The sequence below is a fragment of the Cetorhinus maximus genome, chromosome 21, assembly GCF_964194155.1.
Source record: "Cetorhinus maximus chromosome 21, sCetMax3.hap1.1, whole genome shotgun sequence".
Lineage (NCBI taxonomy): Eukaryota > Metazoa > Chordata > Chondrichthyes > Lamniformes > Cetorhinidae > Cetorhinus > Cetorhinus maximus.
The window spans coordinates 37,698,184-37,723,037 of record NC_135899.1 but is presented as its reverse complement, the minus strand read 5'-3'; the positions used below and the strand labels follow the sequence as shown (position 1 = coordinate 37,723,037).

The following is a 24,854-nucleotide window of genomic DNA, read 5'->3' as shown; positions in this document are numbered from 1 at the left end:
TTTCTGTTGTATTAGATTCAGTTTCTAAGGGGTTCAGTCCCAAGGCTGCGTACAGAATGCTTTTCACCCTGTAAACTGGCAGTCTGAAAGTTTGAATTGTTTTAAAGTGGTAACTAGTTAGAGCTGCAGGTGTCAGTGTTATCTTTGTGTCTGGGTTCCTGAAGCTATGAAAGGCGGTAAAGTCCCTGGTGTCAGCTGGAATGGACATCTTAAGGGATTGTCTTCAATCGGTACTGCTGATTTACCATTCTGCATTCATTCACTCATGAAAGTTCTATTGTTTAGGCATAGTTCCAACAGTCTGTCAGGAATAAAACTCAAGGAATAACCCACTCTTCCCAGGAAAGCTCAGTGTTAGTTTTAGTGAGATTTTTTAGCTTGTTTTCAAATCCTTCCATGACCTGTCCCCTCCCTATCTCTGTAATCTCTTCCACCCCTCAGTAGTGCACTGGAGTGTCAGCCATGATTTTTTGTGCTCAAGTCCTGGAGTGGGAATTGAATCCACAACCCTCTGACTCAGAGAACAAGGTTGTAGGTTCAAGTCCAACTCCAGATGGATTATTCCATGAACATGGATGAAAGTTGTTGTCAGGGCCACACGAATAATTCCTCAAGTTCTGGGCTCCCCGTACAAACCCCACCCACTATTTATTAAAACACAAATATGTTGTAAAATGAGTGAAGAAATTATCCTGTAGATATTTACACAGTACAGTGATCATGAAGCCAATCAGATCACAATGTACCACCTGTAAATAAAACTGCTTCAATTGGTCATATATAATGGAATAAGATTTAATTCAGGAAAACCCCTTGACAAATATGCAGCAAGCACAAGTGCATAGGTTGTGGTCGAGAGTTCATGCTAATTGAAGTTCGTTTTATTCACATAATCCGGCTGAAATTGACCGTATCAGGAATTTTAAATGAAAATTACATAAAGTGAGATTTCAACTTTCACAATCTTTAACACTGGTTTATTAAACATCACCCAGGAAGCTGGTACCAGCCACAGAAATGACCATGGCCCCAGATGGGAATAATGAGAGTGGTGAGTTTCTGCCGATTGCACCTGTTTGAGGCTGCTCTTCAAATTGCACTCAGGGTTTTGGGCGTTCAGGCACCAACAGTCTCAGGACATCCCGAGAGAGTTGAATGGACCAGGACACCCTGGGAGAGGTGAATCAACTAGAGACATCCCTGGGCAGGTGAATGGACTGGGACACCCTGGGAGAGGGACCAAATGTTGAGCCTCAGAAACTGGAGCTGAGGGGGGCTGAACTTCAACGGGAGGCCACCCTTGGACAGGGCAAGGCTGTCATATATCAACCCATGCTGCATCTACTCATACAAGGAGCCCCAACTCTATCCCTAAGTGACAGGGTCACTCTCTGGGTAATAGAGTCACTCACTGAGCACTGGTTCAATTAACCCTCTCTCTCTTGTGTCCCTTTCTTCTGTGCATGTGCTGATCCCACCATCATTGCTGCCTTGGATGCTGTGAGTCTTCCTCTTCTGATCTGCTGTCAAACACATCCGAGGCTACACATCCCACACTGATGTTGTCAGTTTGAAAGCCTCCGAGGATGAAGAATGTTATTCCCACACTAGAAATCTCTGTCAAACGTTTACCAGGGGAACTGAGACAGTAGCTGCATCTGCTGCTCAAAGTCGCCTCCATTTTACCGGTCACTTTCCCAAGCTTCAAGAAACTCATGTTACTCATGGAAAACAGGATATTCAAAGTACAGCTCTAGTGGGGGTGGGGTGGAAAGACTAAAGGTTTTAGTTTTAGATTTAAAAATAATGGAAATAGGTGGGGAAAGAAGAATCTATATAAATTATTGAAAAAAAAAAAGCGGGTGGGGGGGGAAAAGAAACGGGGTGGGGATGGGGGGAGGGGGAGTTTAAGATCTAAAGTTGTTGAATTCAATATTCAGCCCAGAGGGCTGTAAAGTGCCTAGTCGGAAGATGAGGTGCTGTTCCTCCAGTTTGCGTTGGGCTTCACTGGAACAATGCAGCAAGCCAAGGACAGACATGTTGGCAAGAGAACAGGGTGGAGTGTTAAAATGGCAAGCGACAGGGAGGTTTGGGTCTTTCTTGCGGACAGACCGCAGGTGTTCCGCAAAACGGTCGCCCAGTTTGCGTTTGGTCTCTCCAATGTAGAGGAGACCGCATTGGGAGCAACGAATGCAGTAGACTAAGTTAGGGGAAATGCAAGTGAAATGCTGCTTCACTTGAAAGGAGTGTTTGGGCCCTTGGACGGTGAGGAGAGAGGAAGTGAAGGGGCAGGTGTTGCATCTTCTGCGTGGGCATGGGGAGGTGCCATAAGTGGGGGTTGAGGAGTAGGGGGTGATGGAGGAGTGGACCAGGGTGTCCCGGAGGGAACGATCCCTAAGGAATGCCGTCAAGGGGGGTGAAGGGAAGATGTGTTTGGTGGTGGCATCATGCTGGAGTTGGCGGAAATGGCGGAGGATGATCCTTTGAATGCGGAGGCTGGTGGGGTGATAAGTGAGGACAAGGGGGACCCTATCATGTTTCTGGGAAGGAGGAGAAGGCGTGAGGGAGGATGCGCGGGATATGGGCCGGACACGGTTGAGGGCCCTGTCAACGACCGTGGATGGAAAACCTCGGTTAAGGAAGAAGGAGGACATGTCAGAGGAGCTGTTTTTGAAGGTAGCGTCATCAGAACAGATGCGACGGAGGCGAAGGAACTGAGAGAATGGGATGGAGTCTTTACAGGAAGCGGGGTGTGAGGAGCTGTAGTCGAGGTAGCTGTGGGAGTCGGTAGGCTTGTAATGGATATTGGTGGACAGTCTATCATCAGAAATTGAGACAGAGAGGTCAAGGAAGGGAAGAGAAGTGTCAGAGATGGACCATGTGAAGATGATGGAGGGGTGGAGATTGGAAGCAAAATTAATAAATTTTTCCAGGTCCCGACGAGAGCATGAAGCAGCACCAAAGTAATCATCGATGTACCGGAGAAAGAGTTGTGGGAGGGGGCCGGAGTAGGACTGGAACAAGGAATGTTCCACATACCCCATAAAGAGACAGGCATAGCTGGGGCCCATGCGGGTACCCATAGCCACACCTTTTATTTGGAGGAAGTGAGAGGAGTTAAAGGAGAAATTGTTCAGTGTGAGAACAAGTTCAGCCAGACGCAGGAGAGTAGTGGTGGATGGGGATTGTTGGGGCCTCTGTTCAAGGAAGAAGCTAAGGGCCCTCAGACCATCCTGGTGGGGGATGGAGGTGTAGAGGGATTGGACATCCATGGTGAAGAGGAAGCGGTTGGGGCCAGGGAACTGGAAATTGTTGATGTGACGTAAGGTGTCAGAGGAATCACGGATGTAGATGGGAAGGGACTGGACAAGGGGAGAGAGAAGGGAGTCAAGATAACGAGAAATGAGTTCCGTGGGGCAGGAACAGGCTGACACGATCAGTCTGCCAGGACAGTTCTGTTTGTGGATTTTGGGTAGGAGGTAGAAGCGGGCCGTCCAAGGTTGGGCGACTATCAAGTTGGAAGCTGTGGGAGGAAGATCTCCAGAGGAGATGAGGTCAGTGACAGTCCTGGAAACAATGGCTTGATGTTCTGTGGTGGGGTCATGGTCCAGGGAGAGGTAGGAGGAAACGTCTGCGAGTTGACGCTCAGCCTCCGCGAGGTAGAGGTCAATGCGCCAGACAACAACAGTACCACCCTTGTCAGCGGGTTTGATGACAATGTTGGGGTTGGACCTGAGAGAACGGAGTGCAGTGAGTTCAGAGAGAGACAGATTAGAATGGGTGAGAGGAGCAGAGAAATTGAGACGGCTAATGTCACGCCGACAGTTCTCAATGAAAAGATCAAGAGAAGGTAAGAATCCAGAGGGAGGGGTCCAAGTGGAGGGAGAATATTGGAGGTGGGTAAAAGGATCCGTTGAACGGGGAGAGGACTCCTGCCCAAAGAAGTGAGCATGGAGACGAAGACGGCGGAAGAAGAGTTCAGCATCATGCCGAGCCCGAAATTCATTGAGATGAGGGCGTAAGGGTATGAAACTAAGTCCTTTGCTGAGCACTGAACGTTCAGCATCGGAGAGGGGAAGGTCAGGGGGTATAGTGAATACGCGGCTGGGGCTGGGATTGGAAGATGGGGTGAGGACGGAGGGACAAGCAGGGGTGGAGGGTCCCAGATGGGTGTTGGAGTCGATGAGTTGTTGGAGCTTGCGTTCCTTAGCACTTGAGAGAAAGAGAAAAAGTTTCTTGTTGAGGCGACGGATGAGGCGAAGAATAAAATGAAACTGGGGGCACGCGCAGCTTTGAAAAAGGGTGCGGCGGTGCTGCTGGAGGGAGAGGTCGAGTGTGTTCATATGGTGGCGCATGGCACATGAGTGTGGATCTCAGAATGCGACGGGAACAGCAGTCCGAGAAACGTTTTATGTCCCGGAGATACTTGTAATCCTGGGTGGGTTCGAAACAAGAGGGATGGAATTTCAGTTGAAATCCACGTGGGGTGAGTGGGTTTTTAGTGGTGTTGATTGAGGGATTAATGTTGGTCAGAATACCAGGGATAACTTCCCTGTTCTTCAAAATAGTGCCATGGGATCTTTTATACCCACCTTCGAGAGAGCAGAAGGGGCCTCGTTTGAGATCTCATCTGAAAGACGGCACCTCTGACAGAGCAGCACTGCCTCACTCCTTTTGTGCTGTACTATCCAATGATTCTATGAAGGGTTCTCTGTTACCATCCCTGTCATTTCCCTGTCTTGGTCAGGAATAGAGACACTGGGCAAAAGGAGAAGAGCAAGTTCTACTCACAGGAGAGACCAGCAACACCCTACCTCAGCTCATCTGCTGTTGAAACTTTCATCCATACCTTTGTAAATTCTAGACTGAACAATTCCAATGCTCTCCTGGCTGTTCTCACATCTTGCACTATAAACTTGAGCTCCTCCAAAACTCTACTGTCCATGTCATAGCTGATACAAGACCCATTCCCCAATCACCCCTGTGCTCATTGATCTACATTGGCTCCTGGTCAAGCAACACCTCAATTTTAGAATTCTCATCCTTGTTTTCAAATCCCTCCATGACCTTGCCCCTCCATATCCCTGTAACCTCCATAGCAATTCGGCTGCCATACCTGGAAACACATTTATTGAAATGTCTTTTAATGCCTTCTTTAAAGATGTTACCTGAAGGCCTCGGCCTTTCCCAAAATCCTGGGCTTAGATTTGATTGATTTGCCCAGTGCTGTGGCTGATAGCTGAATTTGGGACGTGCAATCTGAGCGAGTGCAGTGTATCTGATTTCCCAGGATAAACCAGAACCCTTCCATCAGCTATACTGAAGTAATATTTTCCTTAGCTTCTAGCACTTCCTGTCCAGTGTGTTTTCCTCAAATAATTTTGGAAAACAAGGGGAGAATTTTCAAACTCTCCATTGAATTAACATTTCTCATGAGTGGTTTTTGTATTGAACGCATACTGTGAGGGTAAAACTGGTCTTCACCAGCACGACTCGAGCTCATAGTAAATTGGTAGCCCATTTAATACTCCGCCCGACTGTCTTTTCCATTGTCCTCACAGCCCCTGGTCACTATCCAGTGTCCCTGCTGGAAACAAAGGGTCTGTGACAGTCGAGTGACGAAAAAGAAAGGACTTGCATCTGATCCCCCACGGGGGAATAGCAGACTGGCACTCACTGTGGAACTGTCTCTAACTGAGGAGTCAGCCCCTTCAGCAAAGGGGGAGAGGGAGTTGGAGGAAATCATGTTTCCTTTTCCTGTTTTACAGAAGGATTGCACCGTACTACACCAGAGAATACAGAGAGGATAGATCCTGACCATCACCCAAGGAACAACTGCAAAACTGTAAGAAGACATTCAGTCCCTTCGCAGCTTCAGGGGAGCTTTGACATATCATCAAATCTGAAACTGGTCAGTGATGTGGAGCCTTCCATCAGAACCAACCTTACCGGAGGTTTGGCTGTGGGTGATCGGTCAGGGTGAGGCTGGTGAGAAGTGTGAGTGGGCTCCAGGTGTGAGCTTCAATCATTCATCGAGCCTCAAGAACCACTGATTCACTCCTAGAGGTGAGTCAATTGTGAGGAAGGCTCCACAGGCACATATGATCTCCTAACATGTCAAGGTGCATCCGTTCTCCAATATCTCACACAAGGACGGCTTCATGGAGGAGAAACCATTCAACTGTGAGGTCTGCAATTAAGCCTTCGCACATTCATCAACACTCGTGAAGCACCAGCACATTCACACCGGGAGAAGCCATTCAAGTGTAAGGTGTGTGGCAAGGGATTTGTACAATCTTCATGTCTATGTATCATCGGCGCGTTCACACAGGGCAGAAACTGTTCGTATGCAAGGTGTGCGAGAAAGCATTCTCACACTCATCTGACTTCCGAAGACACCAACGCATGCACACTGGGGAGAAACTGTTCAAGTGTGTGTTGTGTGACAAAGCCTTCACAAACTCTTCGACTCTCCTGAATCATTGGCGATTCACACAGGGGCTAAGCCGTTCAAATGTGAGGTATGTGGTAAGAACTTTGCACGATTATTGACCCTGGTGAATCACCAATGCATTCACACAGGGGATAAACAATTCAAGCATGAGGTGCGACAAATCATTGTCACAGTTACCGAACCTCCGCTCACACCAGCAGGTTCACACAGGAGAAGCCATTCAGGTGTGAGGATTGTGATAAGGCTTTCATCCGATCCTCTGATCTCCGGAGACACCAGAGGATTCACACAGGAGAGAAGCCCTTCAAATGTGAGGTTTGTGACCAAGCCTTCACATAGCCATCGATGCTGCTGCAACACCAATGTGTTCACACAGGGGCGAAACCATTCAAGTGTGAGGTGTGTAATAAGGGCTTTGCACAATTATCAGGGTTGGTGTATCATCGACGCACTCACATGAGAAAAACTGTTGAAGCGTGAGGTGTGCGACCAAATATTTGTAAACTTATCGATTAGGAAACACTGACACATCCACCATGAGAAAAAGATGTTCGAGTGTGAGGTGTGTGACAAAGCCTTCACAAAGTCCACGTTCTTCCTAATAGACCAGACGATTCACACAGGGGAGAATCCCTTTATGTGTGAGGTTTGTTAGAAGGCTTTCACACAGTCATCCGATCTCTTGAGGCACCAGAGGATCCACACAGGGGAGAAATCATTCAGGTGTGAGCTGTGTAACAAAGGCTTCATAAATTCATCAAACCTCCTGCTCCACCGAAGGATCCACACAGGAAAGTAACCCTTCCAGTGTGAGATTTACGTTAAAGCTTTTGTGATGTTTTCAACCCTGATGGGGCAACAGAGGATTCACACAGGGGAGAAACTCTTCAGGAGTGACTTTGTGACAAGACTTTCACCCACTCCTCTCTCCTGAAGCACCAATGAATCCACACAGTCAGCGTCTCTCCTGGTCCATCCATGCACTCACACAGGGGAGAAATCCTATCAGTGTGAGTTCTGTAATAAAGGCTTCACACAATTTCCAGGATTTTCACGAAACATCTATCTGTCGTCTTCGCGTAGTCTTTGTGTTAGTAAAGTGAGCCAGCTCTCGGGAGTGGGTATAGGGTAGAATCAGACCTTGCTTTAGTTGGTGCTGTGAATTATAGACAGATCCTCTTCAGGTGACAGGTGTTTGACTAATACCATGGGGAATGTTTGTACTCTCCTGTCTGGAAGGACTACTATCCTGAGTATGGTGAGGGAGTGGGAGTGAGTCTCTACAGACCTGAGTTCCCTCAGCCCATCATACCTCAATGTAATAACAGTGTGATATGTTCACCTTACACTCTTCCAAGATTCATTTCATGTTCTGGGAAAGATCTTGAGTCTCTTTCAAATGCTTTGTTATTTTGGTTGATTCAAAGTTTGGTGTAAGATGAATATTGTGTTGTTGTTTGTCTGCTGTTTAATCAATCTTCTGTGTAGATTTATAACTCACAATAAATTTACTTTTTAGTTCAACCCAAACTACCTGATTTGTCACATGGTATGTTCCTATTCACTGAAACACTCAGGAGCCTACAGTAAGAGTCCTGTACACAATATATTGGTCAGTGTCACTGTGGGCTGGTATACTTTCTCCATCAATGGGTTTATAATTTCCAGTTCACAGGAAGCATAATGATTCCTTATGAAAGAAAGACTTGCATTTATAGATCAACTTCCAGAAACTCAGGGCATCCATAGTTACGTAACGGATAATGAAGTGTTTTTTGAAGTGTAGCCACTGTTGTAAGTTAGGAAACATGGCAGCTATGACTGAATATGAGAAGCTGGGTCTGTGTGAGGGGGGTGGTGATGGTGCTGATCACTAGGGCCCGTGCCTATAGGGGTGCCTGGACTCATTGGCCAATAGCCTGTCAATCAAGTTGGTTATTGTTGAAAGCAGCCAATCTGGTGCATAGACCATCCTGATTGACATGCTATTTTGCCAATGATTGTTCTTCTCCTGAACAGCAGCCAATCATTGGATGAGTAGGAGCTGCCAGATTGGCCAGTCCCTCCTTTCTCACTGACTTCGTGCAGTGTTCTCATTGGGTGATGTCAGTTGCTGCTTTCTTCACTCTTCTTCAGAGCTGGCTGGAGGCTGCTGGAGAGCAAGGTCAGGTAAAACCCCTCGTGCCCCTATGTTTAGTTTACCCTGACAGGGCCCTTCCCTTCCTGACATCTACACCCAGTCCGCCCTCAGTCCTGGATGCCTCTGACCCCTGGCCCTTTGTTTCCTGACCTGTCCATCCAATCTGTCTTCAGTCGATGGACACTCTGACCCCTGGCCCTTCCCTTCCCGACCTCTCCACCCAGTTCACCCTCAGCCCCTGGTGTCTCTGGCCCTCATTCCTTCCCTTTCTTACCTCTCCATGGAGCCTGTCTCAGTCATTGGTGGCTGTAGCCGTGGCTTCCCCTCTGTGAATGAGAGGGTGAAGGAGTGAGTGAGGAGTGTGAGTGAGATAGAGACTAAGTGAAAGACAGTGAGAGAGTGTGTTTGAGGGTGTGGGAGAGAGTGAGTGTGTGGGGGAGAGAGTGCACATGTGTGTATGTGACAGGTAGAGAGTGTGTGAGTGAGCGAGAGAACCCTGAGACTGGGAATGAACCAGGCACAAGTCTGCTCAGTGTGGGGACACACACTTCTTTTCCTCCCTCCCGAAAACCCTATCCACACACCAGGCCGGGAGAGGAGGAACATCCAGGCTGAAAGGCAGCCCGTTTCCGACCCCCACTTTCATATGAATTTTGCCAAGGCCAGCTCAGAGTGTGGGCCACCAGAGACAAACGCAAGGTTGATCAGTAAGTTCGCAGTGACAGGAAAATTGGTGGGGTGGTAAATAAGGAGGAGGTTAGTCTTAGATTACAGGAGGATATAGACAGGCTGGTCAGATGGGCTGATCAGTGGGAAATGGAACTTAATTACGATAAGTATGAGGTGATGCACTGGGGCAGGACAAACAAGACACGGGTATACGCAATGAATGGTAGGATCCTGGGAAGTACCAAAGATCAGAGAGACCTTGGTGTGCATGTTCACCGGTCCCTTAAGGTAGTGGGACAGGTAGATAAGGTGGTTAAGAAGGCATATGGGATACTTGCCTTTATTAGCCAAGGCATATTGATGCACCTTGTGATCTATGTATAAAAGTTGAATCTGATTGTACTTATGTGATGGTGATTTTGAAATGGCTTGGAATGTTCTTCCAGATATTTTATGAATAAAGTATATTTTTCCAAAAAAAAAAGCCAAGGCATAGAATATAGGAGCAGGGAGGTTATGCTGGAACTGTATAAAATGCTGGTTAGGCCACAGCTAGAGCATTGCGTGCAGTTCTGGAATCCGCATTATAGGAAGGATGTGATTGCACTAGAGAGAGTGCAGAGGAGATTTACCAGGATTTTGCCTGGGCTGGAGAGTTTTAGTTGTGAGGAGGGATTGGATAGACTGGGGTTATTTTCCCTGGAGCAGAGGAGATTGAGGAGGGACATGATTGAGGCGTATAAAATTATGAAGGGCATAGGTAGGGTAGACAGGAAGGAACTTTTCCCCTTGGTGGAGGGATCAATAACCAAGGGGCATAGATTTAAGGTAAGCGGCAGGAGGTTTGGAGGGGATGTGAGGAAGAGTTTTTTCACCCAGAGAGTGGTGGGAATCTGGAACTCCATGCCTGCAAGGGTGGTAAAGAACCCTCATAACATTTAAGAAAATTTGGATGTGCACTTGCGATGCCATGGCATACAAGGCTATGGGCCTAGTGCTGGAAAATGGGATTAGAATAGTTAGGTATTTGTTTGACCGGTGCAGACTCGATGGGCTGAAGGGCCTTTTTCTGTGCTGTAGACCTCTATGACTGTATGACTATGTTAATGTTAGTTAAACCCATCTCCTTAGCTCAGCCTTGGTCCCCTCCCCCTTCCCTGTGACCAGGACTTGGGGCCAATTCTGACTCTCTCTCTCTCCAGCTCTTCTTAAGTGAGAAGGCAAAAAAGGATTTTATTAGGTCGCTCTGCTGCTTGGCAGTTTTTAAATGTCATTTTTATTGGTTACTCATTTTTAAAAATTATCAATTTATTGCTTTGGCATTGATTTTGTTTTTGCCCAGCAGGTTGTTTATGTTTTCTTCACACCTTAATGTATTTTTAAATTGATGTTTAATGTTGTTCCAAACCAGATCTCAAGCAGCTGCTGCTGAAGGGGAATGATGGGCTCACAGGAATCTGGTTGCTTTTTGGAGAGCTGGTGAAAGGGGCTACTTTTGCGCCAATAGAAATGGGAGGGTTTTGGAAACATTCAGCATCACTGGTGGCATCTGTGCAGACAGAAAGAGGTCAGTGAGCCTTCGTGAGAACCAGTGCAGATGGTGGACCTGAAACCTTGTCTCTGTTTCTCTCTCAATAGGTGCTGCCTGGCCTGCTGAAGTACAAAGATAAATTTTCTGTTTATATTTCACATTTCCAGCGTTCTGCAGTAGTTTCCTCTCCTATTATATGCTCCATTCTGGACATTTGAAGTGTAGTTAGTTTCAATTTAAGATTAGAAAATATTGATCACTCAATGTAAAGTGTAATTTTTCTGTTAACAAAGCCCACTTGTGTGGATAGAAATAGCAATATTACTGGTGAATTGGTTGGTGCTAACTTACTGGAAGATTTTGCAATTTTTAAACTTGGAAGTGAAAGCAGGAATCATTGACCAATAGAATATTTCACAGTTAGTTCAGATATTCTCACTTGCACATGGGATTGTTGTTTGAAGTGCTTGTTAGGTTCAAGTCTTTTGGATGTTGCTGTCTGGATATTGCATAGGACCAGGATCAAAGAAATGGAGCTGGTTGCAAAGTATGCATGACCAAATTGTGTGTAATTGTCTGACAGAGCCGTGGTTGTAACATCTATCATACTGAAACCTGAGCTTTCAATGGGCTTTATAAATAGATGCATACAGTACAAAAGCCAAGAGGTTTTGCTAAAGCTATTGGAAACAGTTTTACCCCACTGTGACTATGGTTCATAGTTCTGGGTGCCTGAAGGATGAGGGGGAGGGTTAAAGGGGCTGGGGGTGGTGGAGATAAGGGGCCGCGAAACAGGAGAAGCACCAGGGCCCATGATTTCTCTCCATGGCCCTGGCTGTACCTACATCACAAGGCCTGCAGTGATTTTTTAAAAAGTGGCTCACCGCAACCACGCAATTAGGGATGGGCAGCAAATGCTGGCCTAGCCAGTGGTGCCCATATCCTGTGAAAGTACAAATAAAAATAAACTGAGGAGTCAGTCCCATCAACAAGGGAGGAGAGGGGGTCGGAGGAAATCATGTTTCCTTTTCCTGTTTTACGGAAGGATTGCACTGTACTACACTAGAGAATACAGAGCAGATAGACATCACAGATAGATCCTGACCATCATCGAAGGAATGACTACACAACTGAGGGAAGACATCCAGTCCGTTCACAGCATTGCTCAACACAGAGAAGGTTGGGCAGTGAAACCATCATCTGGAAATCGGTCAGGTCAGGGGAGCTTTGACACATCATCAGATCTGAAACTGGTCAGTGGTGTGGAGCCTTCCATCAGAACCAATCTTTCCGAAGGTTCGGCTGTGGGCGATCGGTCAGGGTGAGGCTGGGAAGAAGTGTGAGTGGCTCCAAATGTGGTGAGAGCTTCAATCATTCATCGAGCCTCATGAACCATTGACTCATTCCTACAAGTGAGAGGCTGTTCAAGTGTGAGGAGGGCTCCACAGGCTCATAAAGTTTCCTTACACACAAGGTGCATCTGTTGTCGAACTGGTGACATAAGGGCAGCTTCATGGAAGAGCAACTGTTCAAGTGTGAGGTGTGTGATCGAGCTTTCACACATCCATCGACATTCGAGAATCATCGACGCAGTCACACTGGGGAGAAGCCTTTTAAATGTGAGGTGTGTAACAAGGGCTTTGTACAGTCATCGGGCTGGTGAATCACCTGCCCATTCACATGGGAAAAACCATTCTCGTGTGACGTGTGCGACAAATCCTTCTCGCAGTCATCAGCCCTCCTCGTGCACCAACACATTCACACAGGTGAGAAACCATTTACATGCAAGGTGTATATCAAATCTTTTTTGCAATCATCTCACCTCATACACCAACGTATTCACAGAGGGGAGAAACCATTCACATGTGAGGTGCGATAAAACGTTCTCTGACTCTTCAAATCTCCACAGACACCAATGCATTTACACAGGGGAGAAGGTATTTACATGTGAGGTGTGTGACAAATCATTCTCTGACTCATCAAACCTCTGCATACACCACCACATCCACATGGGAGAAACTGTTCCAAGTGTAACGTGTGAGACAAATCATTCTCTGACTCATTGTGACTTCTGCTCCATCAGAGGATTCACACGGGATAAACCATTCATGTGTGAGGTGCATGACAAAACATTCTCGGTGTCATCGCACCTCTGCACACACCAACGCATTCACACAGGGAAGAAACCATTCACATGCAATGTGTGTGACAAATCTTTTGGGAGATCATGGAACCTCCTGGTCCATCGGAGGATCCACACAGGGGAGAAACTCTTCAATTGTGGGATTTGCAATAAAGCTTTTCCAATATCTGTGAGACGCCTGATGAGAAGCCCTTCAAGTATGAGGTTTGTAATAAAGCTTTTCCAATATCTATGAGGCTGCTGAGTTACCAACACATTCACACCAGTGAGAAACCGTTCACGTGCGAAGTGTGAGACAAATCATTCTCACAGTCATCAAACCTCCGTGTATGTAATTGCATTCACACAGGGTAGAAACCATTCACTTTGAGGTGTGTGACAAATCATTCTTACAGTCATCAAACCTCCTGCTCCATCAGAGAATCCACACAGGGGAGAAACCCTTCAATTGTGATGTTTGTGATGAAGCTTTCTTTGACCCTCCTGGAACATCAGAGGATTCACACACAGGAGAAACTTTTCAAGTGTGATGTTTGTGACAAGGTTTTCACCCTCTCTGATCCCCTGAATCACCAGCAGATTCACACTGGAGAGAAACCATTCAGGTGTGAGGTGTGTGACAAGGCTTTCACACAGTCAGTGTATCTCCTGGTCCATCAATGCACTCAACAGGGGAGAGACGCTATCAGTGTGAGTTCTGTAATAAAACCTTCACACAGTTGTTGGACCTCCTGGAACATTAGTGAACCCACACAGGGACTCCCTCACCAAGTTATAGACAATCTGCCATCAGACTCTGAACCTCTACACAAGCTCACTGCAAAGGATATTCACAGAACAAGGAACTGCTTTCACTCACATCAAATAATGAGTGACGACAATGCCGGTGCTGAGGGACTGAGATTGAAACATAAAAGATCCTGAGGGGACTTGACAGGGTGGATGTGGAAAAGATGTTTCCTCTTGTGGGAGAATCTAGAACTAGGAGGTCACTGCTTAAAATAAGGGGTCGCCCATTTGAGACAGAGATGAGGAAAATTTTTTCTCTCAGAGGGTTGTGAACTTTTGGAACTCTCTTCCTCAAAAGACGGTGGAAGCAGAGTCTTTGAATATCTTTAAGGCAGAGCTAGATAGATTCTTGATTAACAAGGGGGTGAAAGGCTATCGGGGGTAGGTGGGAATGTGGAGTTGAGGTTACATCAGATCAGCCATGATCTTACTGAATGGCGGGGCAGGGTCAAGGGGCTGAGTGGCCTACTCCTGCCCCTAATTCGTATGTTCATATGTATGTTCGTACTATTGTAAGTTTTAGAAGGGGTATTTTGATATTTTAGACTTGTTTTAATTTAGCGATGCACAGCCTAATACTGGAACCCAAACCGCCCTTTTAAACTGAGTTTGTCGGAGAGATAACCACCAGGCAAAGACTCAGACACCAAATTAGTAAATGGTTTCAGAGCTTATTGATTATAAACAAATTTTAGAAACTTATCAGCAAATGAATAGAGGAAGAATAGAGGAAAAGTTTACTTATCAATGAAACTCTACCAACTCCACACTTTCAAATGGGTGATCAATCCAAGAGAAATGGACAACTTCAACTCCTCACACCAACAGAGAAACCGTCACTGCCTCCGAGAAGCACTACACCTTACTGGGATTTCTACTGACAGGGAATCCATCACTGAACCAGACCCAGGACTAACCACACTCAATACTCACCTGTCCCTGAGGTTTGTTGGAAATGACCTTTGCGCTGATAGGAGGATGCTCACCTACCCCCGAAGATCTAAACCGGTTCTTCCACACTTGATTTACATAATAGGAGCATAGGAACAGGAGAAGGCCATTCAGCCTGTCAAGCTTACCCTGCCATTCAATACAATCGTAACTGATCGAACACTGTCTCCATAACCCTTTACATTATTGTGAATCAGAAATCTATCAATCTCTATCATAAACATACTCAATGACTGAGCTTTCACGACCCTCTGGGGTGGAGAATTCCAAAGATTCACAACCCTCTGAGTAAAGAAATTTCTCCTCATCTCGGTCCTAAGTGGCATCTCCCTTATTTTGAAATTTGAAATTGAAACTAGGGGAAACATCTTATTGGCATCTACCCTTTCTATTCCTTTAAGTATTTTGTAGGTTTCAATGAGATCACCTCTCATTCTTCGAAACCCGAGAGAATACAGGCCCAGTTTGCCCAATCTTTCTTCATAAGACAGTCCCGCCATCCCCAGAACAAGTCCGGTGAACCTTCGTTGCGCTCCCTCCATGGCAATAATATCCTTTCTGAGGTAAGGGGACCCAAACTGCACACACTACTCCAGGTGCGGTCTAACCAAGCTTCTACACAATTGAGCAAGACTTCACTACTCCTGTACTCAAATCCTCTAGCGATAAAGACTAACATTCCATTAGCCTTCCTAATAGCTTGCTGCACCTGCATGTTAGCTTTTAGTGACTTATGGACAAGGACACCCAGGTCCCTTTGAACATCTGTACTTTCTATCTCTTACCATTTAGGAAATACTCTGCACATCTGTTCCTTTTGCCAAAGTGGATAACCTCACATTTTTCCACATTATATTCTATTTGCCATGTTCTTGCCCACTCAGTAAGTCTGTCCAAATCCTCTTGTAGCCACTTTACATCTTCCTCACAACACACATTCCCACCTAGCTTTGCATCATCCACGAACTTGGAAATATTACATTTGGACCCTACATCAAATCATTGATATAGTGACCAGCTGGGGCCCAAGTACTGATCCTTGCGGTACCTCACGAGTCACAGCCTGCCAACATGAGAATGACCCGTTTATTCCTACTCTCTGTTTTCTTCCTGTTAGCCAATCCTTAATCCATGCCACTATATTGCCTCCTATCCCATGTGCTTTTATTTTGCTAATCAACCTCCTGTGGGGGACTTCATCAAAAGCCTTCTGAATACCCAAGTTTACTCCCTCCATCAACTCCCCTTTATCAGTTTTGTTAGCAATATCCTCAAAAAACTCCAACAAATTCGTCAAACCTGATTTCCCATTCGTAAATCCATGCTGACTATGCCCAATCAGATCATGATTATCCAAGTATCCATTTATCACATTGTTTATCATACATTCTAGCATTTTCCCTGCTACAGGTGTACGGCTAACTGGTATGTAGTTCCCTGTTTTCTCTCTCCCTCCCTTCTTAAATAGTGGAGTGACATTTGCTACCTTCCAATCTTCAGGAACCATTCCAGAATCTATAGAATTTTGGAAAATGATCACCAATGCATCCTCAATCTCGATAGTAACCTCTTTCAACACTCTGGGATGCAGAATATCAGGTCTGGGGGACTTACCAACTTTCAGTCCCATTAATTTCCCCAATACAACCTTCTTACTTATACTAATTTCCTTCAACTCCTCATTCTCCCTAGTCCCTTGTTTCTCTAAATCTGTGAGATTTCCTGTATCTTGCTCAGTGTAAACAGACACAAAGTAATCATTTAGCTTCTCTGCCATTTCTCTATTCCCCATTATGAATTCTCCTGACTCTGCCTGCAATCGACCCACATTTGTCTTATCCAAACGCTTCCTTTTTACATACCTATAGAAGCTTTTACAGTACGTTTTTATGTTTTTTTGTTAGATTGCGTTCATATTCTACTCTCCCTTTCTTTGCCAGTTTCTTGGTCTTCCTTTGCTGTATTCTAAAAACCTCCCAATCCTCAGGTTTACTACTACTTCTGTCAACTTTAAATGCCTTTTCTTTTAATCTTATACAATCCTTAACTTCCTAACGATGGTTTCTACAATCCTTTTATTATACTCAAGAGATGTTGTAACCCCACCTTAGCCGAGTTATTGGAAATGGCTAATTGGTTTATAATTTGTCACTAATGTGCTAGGAGTTAACTCCATTGGTTCTAGCTAATTACACACATTGTCTTAAACTGAAACAATACCGTCCTTTAAGCTATGTCTCTTACCGTGATGTCTTTACAGGACTCCCATTCAATAAGACAGACTCAACAATCAAGGACAGTGTAAGTTCCTGATAGGGAGGGAGTCCAAGGCTTATGGCTTTTCTCTTCCAGCTGTTACAGCACCTTAATTCTCTCATAAGAAATACAGAAATAACATAAACAGACTTCTAATTTCACCTCTTTTCTATTTTTCCTTAGTTCTGTTGAAGAGCCATACGGACTCGAAACGTTAACTGTGTTCCTCTCCGCAGATGCTGTCAGACCTGCTGAGTGTTTCTAGTCAGTGACCGCTTCGTAACACTGTTTTGGGTTAGTTTGTTGTAAAAGGTTAACAGCATTAGCATGGCTTCTTTTTCTGGTCACCTGATGTGAGTATTAAATGACCAAGTTAAGCAAGCGCACTAAAGCCGACTAAAATAAAATATAAAACCTTGGCCAGCTTACAAATTTCCCAGAAAGTTTTCTCTGAAATGAACGTTGGTTTTGAACCTGTTTCTGGTCTCTCCCAGGAGGTAACAGTCTCGGTTGGACTGGAGAAGTCAATATATTTTACTGCATTTGTGTGGGACAGGCTGGACGGGCCAGAGGATCTTTTCCTGCCTGTAATCTTTCATATGTTCTTATGTTTTATTTCAGTGACTTGAGAAGTTTAAGATCAGGAGTTAAACATGAAAGGGAAATTAACGTGTGTCCGATTTGTACACGGATCCTAGTGAAGAACAGATGGAGGAAGAGCTGAATTCTCTAGTGGGGGGAAATTACAGTCTGGGGATTGTCACTGGGCTCAGCTACTGACTGGGTGAAATCTCTGAATCACACACCAGGCAGGGCTCAGATACAATGCACAGTCTGCACATACTCTTCACTTACCCATCATTTTGTACATTTCTATCAGATCCATCAAGCTTGACTCATCTGGCAGACAGCATCAACTCGCTCGCTGTTGTCCCACCACCTAGGAATGCTGTCTCTTGGAATGTGACCATTTCAGGAAAACTCTCAGCAATTTCTCCCCTACTCCCTGAGGCTCCAGAGAGTTACATTCCAATGGAACATAACCTCGAACTCCCTGGAACTGGCAATGTTCTCTCAGCAAATGGTCACATTTTCATTGAAGAGACTGGAGTGACCCCACTCTCACCTCATGTTGCCGACGTTTCTACCAGAACATGATGACTCTGTGACAAGTTGTCCCATCTTGTATCTATCAGCTAGGCTGTCAAAGCTCAGATAGCCAGGTGGTGAATGACAGAACACTGAAGTCAAGTCTTGCTTCATTTCTCAGCTTTTATTTACTGATTCCATACCAAGAACAACAGCACTCTTTCAGTCTGCTCCTACATATAGATAGAAGACACCAGCTGTTGCTGCTAATATCCTGAAAGCCTCAGTCAAATCACCAGTCGACATTCTAAACCCCAGGGAATACAGCCCGAGCTGAAAGTGTTAATCTTGTTCTGTTACCTAAAGTTTCACATCCTTCCCCAACATTTGCCCCTGACAATGTGAACAAGGGGTTAGGTTTTTACAAGCATATGGTTCAAACCAATTCTGCCTGCCCATGTGGTTTAAGCAGGGTTGCTGTATTATGGTAATCCCCAGGATGTTGTTAGTTGGGGATTCAGTGATTGTAATGCCATTGAACATCAAGGGGCAATGGTTGGATTCTCTCTTGTTGGAAATGGTCGTTGGCTGACACTTGTGTGGCGTGAATGTTACTTGCCACTTGTCAGCCCAAGCCTAGATATTGTCCAGGTCTTGGACATGGACTGCTTCACTATCTGAGGAGTCACGAATGGTGCTGAACATTGTGCAATCATCAGTGAAAAACCCCATTTCTGACCTTATGATGGAAGGAAGGTCATTGTTGAAGCAGCTGAAGGTGGTTGGGCCTAGGACACTACCCTGAGGAACTCCTGAGTGATGTCCTGGAGCTGAAATGACTGACCTCCAACAACCAAAACCATCTTTCTTAGTGCTAGGTATGACTCCAACCAGCAGAGAGCTTTCCCCCTGATTCCCACTGACTCTAGTTTTGCTCGGGCTCCTTGATGCCACACTCGGTCAAATGCTGCCTTGATATCAAAGGCAGTCACTCTTACCTCACCTCGGGAGTTCAGTTCTTTTGTCCATGTTTGAACCAAGGCTGTAATGAGGTCAGGAGCTGAGTGAACCCAAACTGGCCATCAGTGAGCAGGTTCTTGCTAAGCAAGTGCCGCTTGATAGCACTGTTGATGGTGCCTACCATTACTTTACTGATGATCGAGAGTAGACTGATGGGACAGTAATTGGCTGGGTTGGATTTGTCCTGCTATTTGTGTACAGGAGAATAACTGGGCAATTTTCCACATTGCCGGGTAGATGCCAATGTTGTATGCCAATGGAGATGCCAATGTTGATGCCAATGGAGTGTCATTCTCAGTGCTCAAGTCTCTGGAGTCAGACTTGAACTAATAACCTTCTGACTCGGAGACCAGAGTGCTAACTAAGCCACAGCTGAAAATAACATAATACTTCTTCCTTGAACAGAGGCCCGAACAATCCCCATCCACCACCACTCTCGTCCATCTGGCTGAACTTGTTCTCTCACTGAACAATTTCTCCTTAAACTTACCTCTCTTCCTCCAAATAAAAGGTGTGGCCATGGGTACCCACATGGGCCCCAGTTATGCCTGTCTCTTTATGGGGTATGTGGAACATTCCTTGTTCCAGTCCGACTCTGGTCCCCTCCTACAACTCTTTCTCCGGTACATTGATAACTGCTTTGGTGCCGCTTCATGTTCTCGTCTGCATCTGGAAAAATTTATTAACTTTGCTTCCAATTTCCACCCCTCCATCATTTTCACATGGTCCATCACTGACACTTCCCTTCCTTTCCTTCACCTCTCAGCCTCAATCTCCGGTGATAGACTATCTACCAATATTCATTACAAGCCCACCGACTCCCACAGCTACCTCGACTACAGCTCCTCACACCCTGCTTCCTGTAAGGACTCCATCCCATTCTCTCAGTTCCTTCGCCTCCGTCACATCTGTTCCGATGATGCCACTTTACAAAGCAGTTCTTCTGACATGTCTTCCTTCTTCCTTAACCAAGGTTTTCCACCCATGGTGGTTGACAGGGCCCTCAACCGTGTCCGGCCCATCTCCCGCGCATCTGCCCTCATACCTTCCTCTTCCTCTCAGAACCATGATAGGGTCCCCCACGTCCTCACTTTTCACCCTACCAGCCTCCGCATTCAAAGGATCATCCTCCGCCAATTCCAGCATGGTGCCACAACTGAACACACCTTCCATTCACCACCCCCCCCCGCCAACGGCGGCATTCCGTAGGGACCGTTCCCTCCGGCACACCCTGGTCCACTCCTCCATCACCCCCTACACCTCAACCTTCTCCCACGGTACCTTCCCACGCAACCGCAGAAGGTGCAACACCTGCCCCTTTACTTCCCCCCTCCTCACCGTCCAAGGGCCCAAACACTCTTTTCAAGTGAAGCAGCATTTCACTTGCACTTCCCTCAATTTAGTCTACTGCATTCGCTGCTCCCAATGCGGTCTCCTCAACATTGGAGAGACCAAACGCAGACTGGGTGACCGCTTTGCGGAAAACCTTCGGTCTGTCCGCAAGCATGACCCAGACCTTCCTGTCACTAGCCATTTCAACACTCCACCCTGCTCTCATGCCCACATGTCTGTCCTTGGCCTTCTGGAATGTTCCAGTGAAGCTCAATGCAAACTGGAGGAACAGCACCTCATCTTCCAACTAGGCACTTTACAGTCTTCTGGACTGAATATTGAGTTCAACAATTTTAGATCATGAACTCTCTCCTCTATCCTCACCCCCTTTTTTGATCCCCTTTTTTCTAATAATTATTACTTTTTTAACATATATATTTTTATTTTCCCACCTATTTCTATTATTATTTTTAAAATGTATTTCCATCCATTGTTTTATTTCCACCTTTCAGCTTATTTCAATCCCTTCCCCCCACCCCACCCCCACTGGGGCTATCTGTACCTTGCTCGTTCTGCTTTCTACCCTTAATGTCCCCATTAGCACATTCCTCAACTAATATCACCACCGTAAACACCCCTTTGTCCTTCTGTCTATGACATATTTGGCAATCTCTCCTTTGCCTCCACCTATCACTGGCCCTGTATCCAGCTCCACCTGTCCCACTCCCCTTAAACAGCTTATATTTCACCACATTTCTATTTCTCTTCAATTTTGATGAAGAGTCATACGGACTCGAATCGTTAACTGCGTTCCTCTCCACAGATGCTGTCAGACCTGCTAAGTTTTTCTAGCTATTTTTGTTTTTGTTTCAGATTTCCAGCATCCACAATATTTTGCTTTTAACATAATATTTCTGTTGTATTACATTCAGTTTCAAAGGGGTTAAGTCCCAAGGCTGTGTCCAGAAAGCTTTTCCCCCTGTAAAGTGGCAGCCTGAAAGTTTGACTCGATTTAAAGTGGTAACTAGTTAGAGCTACAGCTGTCAGCGTTGTCTTTGTGTCTGGGATCCTGAAGCTGTGAAAGGTGGTAAAGTCCCTGGTGTCAGGAGAAATGAAACTGTTGGAGAAAAGTGGGTAGATCCAGGAGTGTGGAACAACCTACAGACTCGGTACTGATAGAGGATCCCCACATCAAGCAAAAACCTAACACCCTAAATCCAACTAACTCAAACAGCCACACTGCAGAACAACCTGGTATTCCTCAGTGTTACTGGTCAGCAGTGCACCCTCCCACCACTGGATGCACTGTGTCTGGAGGACTCTTCTCTTCACCCCCGATTTGTCTGGGTCTTGCTCCCGAACACAGCATGCGATGACATGAAGGTCAGTAATACAGGAGCATCTGAGTATGTAAGGCAGGTGAGTATTGATTGTGATCCGGGTGTGACTGACCCAGGTTAGTTGCTATTGTTCATGATTCTCTCTCTTTAGATGTCCCTCTCTCCTTTAAATCTTCTGTTATCACCCCTCTCCTCACAAAACCGACTCCCTCCATTCTCACAAACTACCGTCCCATCTCCAACCTCCCTTTCTTCTCCGAAGTCCTTGAATGTGTTGACGTCTCCCAAATCCTGAAATGGAAGGACTGGAAAGAGGTGCAGGGTGAAGGGTAAAGCAAGGGGTCAGGCACAAAATGTGATAGCAGGCGAGGGGCAAGAGGCCAACAGAGAGGTCTGGCGAGGAGTGAGTGTCACTTGACAAGTCGCTCCCCCAGTCACAGAGTCAATCTTTTCACGCCTGACCTCAGTTCGCTCTCCTGTGCCCCTTCTCTCCTGTGTATGTACTGATCCCACCACGGCACGTCATTGCTGCCTTGGATGCTGTGGGTCTTCCTCTTCTGATCTGCTGTCAAACACATCCGAGGCTACACATCCCACACTGATGTTGTCAGTTTGAAAGCCTCTGAGGATGAAGAATCCTATTCCCACACTAGAAATCTCTGTCAAACGTTTGCTGGGGGAACTGAGACAGCAGCTGCAATAAGTGAGGTTTTATTCAGATGGGACAATGACAAGTTTAAATCCCCACCTGATCTGCTGCTCAAAGTCGCCTCCGTTTCACCGGTCAGTTTCCCAAACTTCAGGAAACTCATGTTACTCCAGAAATATTTGGATTGGCTGTGAGAGACGTCAATCAGAGAGCCCCACCCACTCTGCCCATTCCCTCCTCTTCCTCTTCCACAGCTGCTTCACTTCCTGTAGGGACTCAAAACCAACTCAGGAGATGGTGAGTGAACGAACACAATTTATAATAATTACATCCCATAATATCCACACTAATCTTCAGGCAGCCTGACTATCCTGTGGGGAATCAGCTGTGGAAATGCCCCTTATGCTGTGTGAGAACATCCAGCTGAGAGAGCTGTTTACTCGGTGCTTTGTGCTGAACTGTTTGCCTGGAGCTGTGTGTTGGATATTGAGTGTGTTTATTGGAAGCATTTCCCTTCTGATTTACAGGCTGAGTTTTGTTGATGGGTCATTACAGAATATGAGAAGGTGAGGTGTAATTATCTGGGAGGTGCAGAGTGTCTGAGGATTCTTACTGATTTCCTATTGTTGAGTTGTGTGTGTGTGTGTGTGTTGGGAGCTGGTTATTATCCTGTGGACTGTGAATGGTCAGTTCTGTCTGTGTGTTGTGATCTGGATGTTTCCTGTCTTTTCAAATCCATCCAAGACCTCCCACCCCACCTCCCCCCCTCCATCTCTGTAACCTCCTCAGAAAAGAAAGAAAAGACTTGCATTTACATGGAGCCTTTCACAACCACCAGATGTCCCAAAGGTCTTTACAGCCAATGAAATACTTTTGAAGTGTGGTCACTGTTGTAATGTAGGAAACGTGGCAGCCAATGTGAGCACAGCAAGCTCCCAAACTTTGTTAACACACATGCAAAGCACCTTAGGACATTGAAATATGTTAAATGTGCTATATAAATGCAAGTTTTGTTGTCTATTGTCCTGTAAAAAGTCAGAAATTGGCCAAGCATTCAGTGGGAGCAGTGTGATTTCCCCTCATAGTTCACTATCCTACTGACCCTCGCTGTGATTTGTCTCCCAGTGAAGGAGCAGACTCATTGTAAAGGGAGATCGGGTTATAACCTATAACTGGCAGCAGAGCAGGGTAGGAATGGCTGCACACTAGCTCAAACTCAGTGTGTCGAGGAGCACTGAAGGATCCACCTTCAGGCTTCAGTCCCCCTCCCTGCATGGTGGCGGGTGGTGTTGAGGGTAGTTCCTGATCTCAGCCCAGATAGAGAGGAGGCAGTGGACAGAGAGGCCAGTGGCAGAAAGGGTGCCACTGTTGCTCCTGACATGTCCATCTACTGGTTTGATGATCATCATGGAATAAGGGATGTGCTGGGCTGTGAGATTGTGGTAGAATACAATCCTGCTGCTGCTGATGGCTCACTGCACCTCATAGATACCCAGTTTTGGGATCCCTCCTTAGTCTACTTCCCTAGTGATGATTAACATGGTGAAGTACTCATTCATCAGTTGGGAGGGGAGTGGGCGTTTTTCTTGAACTTGTTTGACCTGAAGCCATGAGACTCCATGGAGTCAATATTGAGACTTCCCCACCTGCCAGTGGGATGGGACATACCCAGGGATGGTGACGGGGAGTCTGGGATGTTTCCAGAGTGATACGATTCAGTGAGTATCACTGCTACTTGACCAGTCTGTGGGGCAGCTCGCCTCACTCGGGTACTTGTCTTTAGACCTTGGGAAGAGAGACTTTACAGATTTCACTGGGCTGAGATCATCTTAATCTTATTCTGACACAATGCCAGGATTGTCCATATCTATCTGATTTTCCTCTTATTATTGGACTTTGTAGTGATTGTTTATTATTGTTTGCTTGGCCACTTCAGAGGGCAGTTAAGAGTCAACCATGTTGTGTGGGACTGGAGTTACATGTAGACCAGACCAGGCAGTTGTAGCAAGTTCCCTTTCCTGAAGGACCAATTTTGGGTTTTTAGGGCAACCTGAAGGTTTTCTTGTTTGTTTTAAAGTTTTATTTCACTAATTCAGAGCACAGCATAGAATAGCTGAGGTTATTTTTTATTTGTTCATGGGATGTGGGCATCACTGGCTAGGCCCACATTTATTGCCCACCCCTAATTGCATTTGAAGAGTCAACTACATTGCTGTGGATCTGGAGTCACACGTAGGCAGATTTCCTTACATAAAGGACGTGAGTGAACCAGATGGATTTTTACGACAGTAGTTTCATGGTCATCATCAAGATGTTTATTGAATTCAAATTCCACCATCTGCCGTTGTGATTCAAACCCGAACCCTCAGAACATTACCCTAGGCCTCTGGATTACAAGTCCAGCAACAATACAACTACGTCACCACTTTCCCTTACTATGCCGCTGCCTCCCCTTAGCATAGATACCTTTCAGGGGAAACTAGATAAGCAC

At 45.9% G+C, this 24,854-nt stretch overlaps 3 protein-coding genes across 6 annotated transcripts in view; all 3 read left to right on the top strand.

The window, feature by feature from the left end:
* Nucleotides 1-24,854, top strand: part of LOC144695194 (uncharacterized) — a 59,262-nt gene that overhangs the window by 14,957 nt on the left and 19,451 nt on the right. The window contains 1 exon segment of the mRNA XM_078566081.1: nucleotides 10,675-10,830. The gene's annotated coding sequence lies outside the window, so the exon portion shown is untranslated.
* Nucleotides 1-24,854, top strand: part of LOC144695247 (uncharacterized) — a 486,191-nt gene that overhangs the window by 458,072 nt on the left and 3,265 nt on the right. The window contains exon 1 of one of the 4 annotated variants that reach the window (XM_078566143.1): nucleotides 10,729-10,830. The exons of 2 other annotated variants lie outside the window; for them this stretch is intronic. The gene's annotated coding sequence lies outside the window, so the exon portion shown is untranslated. Of the gene's footprint in view, nucleotides 1-10,728; nucleotides 10,831-12,053; nucleotides 12,561-24,854 lie in introns of those variants that run through there. One more of the 4 variants, XM_078566144.1, reaches the window with a different exon arrangement.
* Nucleotides 12,600-24,854, top strand: part of LOC144695195 (uncharacterized) — a 161,309-nt gene continuing 149,054 nt past the window's right edge. Inside the window, exon 1 of the mRNA XM_078566082.1 lies at nucleotides 12,600-12,995. Coding sequence (XP_078422208.1) covers nucleotides 12,804-12,995 — 192 coding nt within the window. The 5' untranslated portion in view covers nucleotides 12,600-12,803. The remainder of the gene's footprint in view (nucleotides 12,996-24,854) is intronic.